Consider the following 10,515-nt stretch of genomic DNA (forward strand, 5'->3'; position numbering starts at 1 on the left):
TCTCATTGGAAGTAAATTTTTGTGTGTCACTTTCAGTGGCATTTTTTTGGTAGAAAAGTGCTATTATAATCATTAAGTTAAAATTCATTTCATACTACTTCAATAGTACCATTTTCAAGGACAATTTTCTGCTCAATAGTATTTGCACTTTAAATCAGAAAAGGACAGGTTGGCCAAGCACCAGGTTGCAAGTCTGGAGAAAAAGTCCTGCCTTCATTTTGGATTGTGGGACCCTATGGTAGATTCTCTTGTTTCACAAGAACCAAAAGGAAACCACTGAAAAACGTTACAGCAATTTCAGAGTATATTTTTTAATTTTTACTGGCCTAGAGAAACAGTTTCTTTGATGCTTATAAAATCTTCTCTGTGATACCAAATTATCTTGAGCTTTGAAATGAATCAATTTTGTGTTCAAACACAGACTTTTCTACCTAAATCTCAAAAAGAAATAGATGGAGAAAAAAATTGTAGTATCACCATATATATATCCAGCAATAGATTAAGTAGGGATTACATTTAAATATCAACTTTTTATATCTTTAATAGTTAACAGTTCACACAGTATCAAGCAGTTACGAGTAACCAACATTAACTTGAATAAAGTTCTCAGAACTAGGCCATGCTACACCGCACTAGCAGCTGTCCATCAATTGTACTAAAGGCAGAAGGTACTGAAGGCATCTCAGTGAGACTAAAAGTGTCTCATGTTCGTAAAATTTTCAAATTCTATGCTATTTCTCAAATTCATTTGCACTGTACCTCACAACATTACTTAAATCTAAGTATACTGTTTAAAGTTACTTACCAGTTAAGTAACTTTCCCTCACCCCTACCTTAACAGAAATGAATACAAGCTGACAATATATTTCAAGTCAGCTTAGGACATTTCCATAAATGGTATAATTTTATTCACTCAAGCTATTAAAGGCTTCAGAAAACTCTAAGCGATATCTGGCCATATTTAAAAATAAATAGTACACAGTCTCTATATTTTAGATTTTAAACAATGGAACTGATTTTATTTACTAACAGAAATAAAAGTCCCTAGAAGACAACCTGATCTACTAATTTTTCTATAATAAAACACAAACTAAATTTTTAAATATAAAAAAGCAACAAAGCCCACAGAAAGATAAAATTCTTCTACTGACTTCTACTGAACTCAACAGAGACTTCTCTAGTTATTGAACTAGTTTTGGTACATCTTCAAGTTTAACATTACAATTCAAGGCATTCTGCCACCATTTGGCATCTCAGAAGCACACCCATCACAGAGTAAGGCTACTCTGTTATGGCACTTTTTTCTTCAGAAGATAAGCCCTAATTTTTTCCATGAGCATGATGCACATGAGTTTTTCACAAATATGTGATATTCTGACTGTCCCATAATAAGAAAACAGCTGAGCAAGGCAATTATGGCCCCTACTCTTAGCTGACTACTGCAGACCCTCTCATGACCTCTTTTACATGCTCTACATGTAGCACTAGTCACTGCAGTCAGTTCCCTAAAAGGCATCTGTGAATTTAAATGGTTAAGAGACATTCATTTTAAAACAGTTTTTAAGAGATACTCATACTTTATTTTTAATTGGTCTCAAAAATGTATTAAGATGTAATTACAAATCATATTTAAGAAAGGGATCTAGTTGAAAAAGTTAACAAAGAAAAAAATTCAGGCTTTCCTCCCTCACATCTGTTCTTGTTCTTCGTTCCATAAACTGTTCAAAAGACAGAATCAGCAGCAAATACAGCCATACATGTGTGTATTTATACCTATACAAAAAGTACATTTTAACTGACTTGAGGGAGACCAAAGCTTAATCCCACAAACATCTGAGGCTGGTTTTCTAGACAACTTTCCTATAGTTGGGACAACTCAAGAAGGGAAACTAAAAGCATATCAAAGAATTGCTCCCCAGTGCTCTAATTATCAGGGATTTGGTAGATACGCAGTAACAGCAAATACTACATTCTGATCTCAAATGGATCACCCTCAAAAGAAAATATTAGAACCATCAACTAAATTTTGCTTCAGTCTGCATGGTATTTGGGCTATATCTAATAAAGTATGAACAGAATTGATGTAGAAATGAAAAATTCCAGTACAGAGAAGATTAGTATGGCCTCTGTGCAAGGATGACACGCAAATTCGCGAAGCACTCCATATTAAAAAAAAATTCCAGTAAGCAAAAATTTCCTTTTGATATACATAGTGCCCAACAGTTAATGGAATATCTTTGTTGGCTGGTATTAGCGCAAGACAGAAGTGTCTGCTTTGAGGTTTTATAGGCAGAAATCTCCCTTTCCTCAGATTTTCACTCCTTGAAAAAGGAAGAAGAAATACAATCAAAGTTTATAGTGTTTCTTAACCACAGCTGGCCTGCGTATATACAGTACTGTGTACCAAGTAGCTCTTAGTCAAGAGAAGATTAATCGTCACACTTCCTCTTTTATTCTTTGTAAATTAAACATAGCAAAATTTCATTTTTGAGATTCAGACTTGATATTTCAGTTAGATATAAATTATTTCAGAGGTCTAGATCCCTACATTTTCATAGTTATGAAAAAAATCTGCTTAACTTAAAAAATACCTTGCATAATTATCTCAGCCCTAAGCGCCAATGAGAAAATCGAAAACAAGAATACATAAATTGAAAACTCATTCCATAATACATATTCACAAACATTATTTATACAGACTCTACAAAGTAAAAGAAGTCATTTCAGCTAATATAGCTTCTAATATCCATTTGATCTGAAAATAGCTTTTCTTCGTTTCTTGCCAACATCATACGAAACAGCAGTACTTCTTCCACCAGGACTTGGAGAGGTTTTTCATTTTGTTTGGAGTCCTGCTTTTGGACTTCTTTGGCTGCTGCTGAGTGTCTGAGTATTGAATGCCAGTGACGATGGCTGCATCAAAGACCTCTTTGAGGTTTTTCTGAGTCAAGGCTGAGCACTCAATATAGGAGGCAGCTTTGATTTCTTCGGCACACAGCTTAGCCACCTCTTCAGGTACTGGCTTCTCTTTGCATTTGTCCAACTCAATGAGGACTTTGACATCTTCTCTGAGATCTGACTGAGTGCCAACTAAGATGATGGGGGCTTTGGGACAGTGGCATCGGATCTCTGGCACCCATTTCTCACTAACATTCTGGAAAGATGAGGGGCTCACAACACTGAAGCAGAGGAGGAAGATGTCCGTGTTGGTGTAGCAGAGAGGCCTAAGTTTGTCAAATTCATCCTGTAACCAGACATCCAAACATTGTTTTTAAAATCAATTCTCATCAGCATAAAAACTATCTTAACAATTCCCTTGAAAGAATCTGACAGGTAGTAGGATATAGAAAAGTTTGTGTCTTAGAAATGGCCCTGCCTGTGCTCTAAATCCCACAAAGTCTGCCAAGTGTATTCAATATTCTCATCAGTACTCATTACCTCCTTGAAATCTGCTATAGACAAATAACTTAAATTGGATAAAGTTTAGAAATAAAATAATGTTCTTGGTCCTTCAGCTCAGAGTAACTGAGACTTAGTCTGATATTTAACTCATATTGTAAAATCTAGACAACATTCATGCTGATCCCCATGACTCCTTCCTGCCCTCTGCTCACTGAATCTTAAAGTCTATCAGTATGGCCCCCTCTGTAAAACCCTAGCCCTACTCATCTTCGAGTAATGCCCTTCATTCCATCTGAACTGTGCACATTCTGAACACATAATGGGCAGAGACTGCTATTAGTCAGATACAAGGATAAAGTCAGAATTGGAGTTAAGGACCTTTGTTAGACCACTCTTAACTGAAAGAAGCTGTACTTCTAATATTACTTATAACATTTGCCAATACATTTTCATTTACACTTAAAAAATGCCTTTCTCTGCTTTATATTCCCCCCCCCCCCATTTTTCCCCTTACTTCCTATCCTTTTCTTTTCTCTCTGCCAGTTCCAGAAGAACTGCTATCAATGCTTTGAGGAGATAAAAGGCCAGAGACAGGTACAAAGTTAATATTTCCAAGGCAGTTGTACCTTACTGTTGTGGTCACCCTTGGCCATGTTCTGGAATCTGGGATTGCATTACCAACAAAAAGAAAGGCAATTACAGGGGTCAGGCCCTGTGACATTGCTTTGAAATCTTGCTCTAAGACTTCTTGAGGCTCTGGCAAAGGGGATCAGGAAGCAAAGCATAAATTAAACCCTCCTGCTCTGTTCGTTTCCTGACCAGAAACCTTAGATATTTGCAGAAATAAATGCAACACACACATGTGTTCAGGGCAACTGGAATATACCTTTTCAAGTAAATTTACTCTGAAGCCCAGCAAATTGCATGCACTTGCCAAGACTGTAGCAAAGAGAGGTATAGGATTCAGCTAGGGGTGAGTGGGGGTGGGGGGAGTTGGGAGCATACAGACAGCTGGAATATGTATTGGTCAAGCTGCCAATTTTTTTTTTTAAATAAAAATTTTACCATGCACCTCATGGGCCAAAAGGTGGGAGATTTGTCAATTCATTTGGGCAATGCTGTAGTGAACTACTCCTATTTCAGTGATACTCCTCTTGGGCAAAGCTATGATTTTTTTTTTTTTTTTTTTTTTTTTTGGTGGTGGTGGTTGTTTTTTGTCTTTCTTTCTTTCTCCAAAGTTTTTTCTAGGGCTTCACCACTCTGGGTCAAGTTTTCGGGGGTGGGGGGTAGGGAGAAAAAAATCACATCATTAAAGCTTCCCCCGTGCAGTGGGGGATGAAATGAATCCTGCTTCTTATATATAGCACACTCCCAGCTGAGCTGTCTTGCTGGCCTGCCAAGTTATGCTTCTTAAATCTTCAATCCATGATGGATTAACCCTCGCAAATAAGAAAACCCAAAGGCATAAGAGGAAATGTCTATTTACTCAACTATAGGACTATTTTTGCTCAGTTTTTATATGAATCCTGCATTTGGACCCCAAGACATCCCGTAATCTGTGTCTCATTTTCTTCTCAAGTTTGAAGTGAAGGATCCTTGAGTCCTTTTAGCCAAATGAGAATAGTACAAGAACTGCTTAAAGGAGAATGGGTTTTCCACTGGTTGGATCAACACTAAAGAAATCTAGCAGTTGTCAAGTCCCTTAAAAGAGGATTTATCAGATCTGTAGATAATACTAAAGTATCATTACCTTCCCCACTACCCAAGACCAGGACTAACTGGTGCCTGAGGAGTAAGAGAAAATGACTTTATTTTACCTTGTGTATTTTTCATAGTTTTTGACATTGCTTTTCTTTAGATCTTCTTTAAATTTTACATGGTGACATTATTACACAGTAAGACATACTTTACCTACAATGCATCAGTTAAGAAAAATAGCAAATCTCAGAGAAAGCAGTGCTGGAACAGAATCATAGTTTCTAAGTAAACTAAAGTTCACCACCTTAGCAGTTAAACCTTTCTCCCAACTGTAAACTTTTTTTTTAATGAAAAGATTTCTCAAATTATTTTTGTGCTCCCCTAACTTTAATAAGGCTAGAACAACACTGTTCTTCCTCTATAACTCAGGATCTTTTCTGTACCATGTTTCTGATGGAAGTCCCATCTGTCTTTCAAAACTGCTGAGTTTTTCCTCTCAGGTCCATGAGTCCTATACCTCCAGCTGATATTGGCTTCCTTCTTCTGTGATATCACTGGTTTCCTTCACAGGTGCTACCAGTGAGTTTGTCTTCCCTACATGCTGTTTATAGAAAAGCAGGTATTTTCCCTGACTTAAGTTTGCAACCCCAGAATGTAGCCCTCCATCCATTCATCCATTGCATAAACCATAATTAAGTCCTATAGTATGCCAGACACTGTGCAAGCACCTAGCATGACACTTCAGCTCAGGAGCCATGTATGCACAGAGAATCAACACTTAACCAGAGTCCCAGTGGTGGAAGGAGATGTGTAGTAGATTGTATTTTCCTTCCCAAAAAGTCCCTAATAACCATGCCTTTCAGTTTGTGTGTGTGTGTGTGTGTGTGTGTGTGTGTGTGTTTTACACTCTTCTATCTAATATTCAGGTTATTAAGAAGGTACTCTTACCTCAATAGAGGCTGTCTATATTTATTAAGGTGGTACTACTCTGCTCTTATTCTAAAGACCTGAAAATCTGACTGGAAAGTTCTCACTTTATGGAAAGAAATTAAGTTTTAATTATAAATACCAGCAGAAGATTGAGAAAGGCTAAGTATTAGCAGAAGCTATGGTTTTAACTTTGTTTTTTCTATAGGCAACTGCAAGCTGTGTTTGGGTTTTTGATCATCCCAGTGAATGGTGGTGGTGGTGGTTGGGGGGTTGTTGAGGTTCTCCAGGGGAAGGAAGGAGAACAAAAGAGTAAAAGAAGGGGGATGATTCTTTATGCCACCATAGTCACTACCAAAGTGGCACTTTATTGGGAGTTAAGGATATCACCCTGTTACTTTTAGACTTGAAAAATAAAACTGTAAATTTACTGTCTCAGAGCAGGTGAACAACTTGGAAGGCCTGGCTTTAAAGAAGTATTTGAGGTTATGAGAAAGTCAAGTGAAAACCTTTACCTTTCTAAAAATGCCCCTGGTACTTTCTCTAACTCTTGTAGATCCTAAGAAGTTACACATTAGTTCATCAACTGTCACTTCAACAAATTCAAGAGACTGTCCCCCTTTGGTTCTCAGCACGGCAAGATTTCAGAAACCTAGGACCTTGCAAGAGACAGGTAGGAGTGTAATGATAACCCCTCCGTCCCCTAGATTCATTGGGGAAACACTCCAAGGGAGGATGTCATACCTGTATCTTCCTAATCACTGCTTTACAATCTCATCAAGTGGCTATTTTTGAGACAGGAATACTTATGATTTATAGAAGACTAGCCATTCATTTCTACTGCTTAGGATAGCTTTATCACTTTAAAGGGAGGTGGGGTGATCTTAATGAGTCAAATACATCTTAAAAAGAAAAGCTAACACTTAGTGACATCAATTTTGTCTTTTTATGGGGAGAAAATCATTAATATTTGTCTTACTGGCATTTAATAAAAAGTTATCACCAACTCACTTTGAGGAATATTAATAAAACATCATTAATTTTTTAATAAAAACCAAAAGCAAGTAAGATCAGAAATTCCCATGAGATAAGAACTGTTCTTGACTCTATCTTCCTTCCTGCCTGCCCACCCAAAGCAGAGCCCAACCCTGTTTTATTAGTGTGGAGGTATCCTCCACCCCCATTCCAACTGTCCTTTGCAAATAGCTAAAGACAGGGGGTGGGGCTACTTCATGAGAACTTAAACTGACCCAGTTACAGCTAGGGGTTAATTTGAGGTCTTTAAAAGGCTGTTTTCTTTCCCAGGGACATGATACTGACCTGTCCTGCCGTGTCACAGAGCTGGAGTCTCATAGGTCTCCCATCCACAGATACCACAGCTTAAAAACAAGACCAAAATGACTATCAGTGGGTGTCTTTTAACCTCTTTCAAAAGAGTAACAGTTTTAGCTTGTATCATCATTCTCACCCCCCAAACCTTCAATAGTTTCTATCCTGAATCCCTTAAAGAGTTAATGAGTTGTCCAAATAAAAAGGCCCCACAGTGGCATTTCTGTAGACAAATCCTCCAGGGCTGCCAATTCACTCCATTATCACAGATGAAGCAGCAAATCCCTGAGTTCTTTGATGGCACCACAGAAGGGCCTACACTTTTCTCCCAGCCCCAGAAGACTTATTTTCCTGCCATGCTTGAAAAAAACAAAACAAAACAAAAGAAAACAAAAATATATATATATATAGAAACAACACAGGGTGGTGAGGTAAGCAGAAACCTACCTTGCAGATTTCAACTGAGGGGAAAACTCACAAAAATTCTGTGCTCTCTTGAGAAATGCTTACAGATCTCAGGGTTTATCATAAAATTGTTGTGAGAACATGTGCAAACACAGGCTGCCTGAAATGGTCCTGTTTATAAAGGAGGGCACTGCTTATCTCGCTGTGTCAGCTACAAGAGAGGAAAAAGGAAATAGGCAAAGCCAGTCTACCTTTCTGCTAGGTCTGGGCATCTGGGTGGGGTCAGTATCAGGGCAAGGTTTCTACTTTTAGCACTTTTGTCTCAATACAACTTTCTAAACTGTTTACAAATGCTTATAATATTCAGGTGGCAAAAAAAGAAAGAAAGAAAGACTACCACTTAGAAGGAAAACCCACTAGCATAGTACCATTTTATTAGAGTGCTTCTGATATAGAGGGAAAATGAAGGAAAAAAAAAGAAGAAGAAAGCTTTGTCATCAAAAAGTCGAGACAATTTTCATTTAAGAAAGGAAATGTTTCACATTGGTTTTGTGAACTTTGCTTTTTTTTCTCATTTTTTAAAAAGACCTGGAATGTCAAAATAAGGATTAGTTTTATCTTTGTATGTACTTAATCCAACACACCACCTCATACATAAGAGCTTTAAGTAGCCTAAAAACACACTGAAACAAAATACTGAGAATCGAAAACAGAACCAAGAGGAGAAATGGTCGTGGGCCTGGAGAGATGAGGATTCAGAAGAAAGAAAACACATTAACTCTCCAGGTCGAATTCAAACCTGTGCCTTGCTTAGCGCAGCTTTCGGGGAGCCACTGTTTCCTGTGGTCTCCCAGCTCTTCGGAGAAGCCTCCCTCCCGCCAGCCCGCCGCCCCACTCCAGCCACAGGTAAAGCACCTGCGCGGCACCCTCCCACCGAAACTTGTCAGCGGCGCCAGCGAGGTCGACCTGACGCAACTCCTCTGCGCAGCAAACTGGCCAGCCTGGCCTCCAACTGTTTGACTCCAGCTCATCGGTCACCCCTAGCTTCTGAGGGGAGGGGGGGCTTCGCCCCGTTCTGGTCTCGGGGCTCCCCAGTCCTCCGCGACGCTTTGGTCCCTTGGTTGGTCCGCGTTCGCCGGGTCCGCGCGGACACGGGACTCGTGCTGCCCCGCCGGGCCCTCCCCCCGCGGGCCCTGCGACCCTGGGCGCTGCCCGCCTCCGCCAGGGCCCAGCAGCCGCGCGCCCCCTCCCTGCGAGCCCCGGCCCGGCTCACCTGAGAAGTTGTCGAAGGCCGTGGGGATGTACTCGGTGGGGTACCCGTTAGTGGTGTAGCTCACCACCAGGCTCGTCTTGCCCACCGCGCCGTCGCCGACCAGCACGCACTTAACGCCGCGCCCCTCAGCGCCGCCCGCGCGCCCCCGGACCCCCGGCGCCCCGGGCCCGCGCCCCCCGCGCTCCCGGCGTGGCGGCACCGGCGGCGCCTCGCAGCGGCCGGGGAATGCGGGGTCCCCCTGCTGCGGGGGCATCTGTCCGCACGCTCCGATCGGCAGGCGTGGGGGAGCGGAGCCGGGCCCGACCGCGCCTCAGAGCCGGAGCCCCCGGGCGGGAGGGCGGCACTGTCAGCTATCGCTGAGGCCGGAGCGCCGCGCGTCCAGGACACAGGGCTCCCAGACAAAGGCGGCTGAAGAGGGTCCCGGCGCCGGGTCGCGCGGCGCCACCCGCTGTCGGTACGTTCGGACGACTGAGGCCCCAGCACCGTGGAGCCCGAGCTCAGTCTCCGCCCGGCTTCGCGGCGACACGGCGCGTGGGGGGCGGGCGGGGAGGGGGAAGAGGCGGTCCGACCAGGCGGTTCGGCCCCGCGCCTAGGCCACAGCGCCCCCCGCCTGCGCGCCGGGTCTCTGCACACGCGCCTGAGGCGGTGCCACGCCGGGTGGGCGGGGACTGAGGGCTGCGGCGCGCGGATGTGAGAACTGGCTCGGGGGGCGCTGGGGGCGTGTGGGGGGCGGCCCGAAGGTAGCGAGGCTGGCGGAAGGCGGCGGTTCACCCCAGCCCAAGACTGACAGCACTGACTGGCCGCGGCTTTTCCGCCATGACGAGCCCACACTGCAGGGAACGAGCTTCCACCCGCTCAGCCGCTGCTTCCCCGGCTTTCGCGGCCGCCACCTGCGCTGCGGGGCCCCCAGCCCACCGGGACTTTACCTTGAGGCTGGGCGGGAAAGTAGAGTTCCTCGAGGGGGTGGTTTCTGAAAGAAACTGAATTAAGAAACTACATTTTATATACTATTATCTTTTAAATCTATCCCGTCATGTGCTTTTTCTTCTAGAATATATGATTGCCATGGTATGTGCAAGTGAAAGGATGTCAGGTCGTTATAATGCTCATTTATTTTCTCTTGGGCATGCTGTGACACTTTGCGTTTGTCATCTAGCAAGTTTTCTTCACAATCCCAGTTCTTCATATACCTCAATGATTTGATGACAGTATTACCTGAAAGAAAAAGAAAAAAAAAACAGCTGTTTCTGAGAAGATGCCTTCTACAGTGAATCACCAACTCAGGAAACTGGGAAGCCTCTATGGGTCTAATGAGGACAAGCAGGTCCAACTTGGTTTACTGTGTGTGTGCTGTGAGAAGAGGCACATACTGCAAATATAAATTTATTATTTTATTATTTTATTTATCTTGCCTCCAGGGTTATTGATGGGGCTCCATGCCAGCACTACCACTACATGGCTCCTGGCCATTTTTTTCTGTT

General features: G+C 42.5%; 1 protein-coding gene and 1 pseudogene across 1 annotated transcript; one reads left to right on the plus strand and one right to left on the minus strand.

Moving 5' to 3' along the window:
* Positions 1 to 523: 523 nt before the first annotated feature.
* On the minus strand, positions 524 to 9,562 carry RHOU (ras homolog family member U). Its single transcript, XM_060192030.1, has 3 exons — positions 9,035 to 9,562; positions 7,348 to 7,406; positions 524 to 3,244 (listed from the first exon to the last, which is right to left on the minus strand). The coding sequence occupies exons 1-3, from the start codon at positions 9,285 to 9,287 to the stop codon at positions 2,789 to 2,791; spliced, it is 768 nt and encodes a 255-aa protein (XP_060048013.1). The 5' UTR covers positions 9,288 to 9,562; the 3' UTR covers positions 524 to 2,788.
* LOC132539155 (U6 spliceosomal RNA) lies at positions 2,072 to 2,171 on the plus strand (annotated as a pseudogene).
* Positions 9,563 to 10,515: the final 953 nt, after the last annotated feature.

This window comes from Erinaceus europaeus, chromosome 6 (genome assembly GCF_950295315.1).
Source record: "Erinaceus europaeus chromosome 6, mEriEur2.1, whole genome shotgun sequence".
Lineage (NCBI taxonomy): Eukaryota > Metazoa > Chordata > Mammalia > Eulipotyphla > Erinaceidae > Erinaceus > Erinaceus europaeus.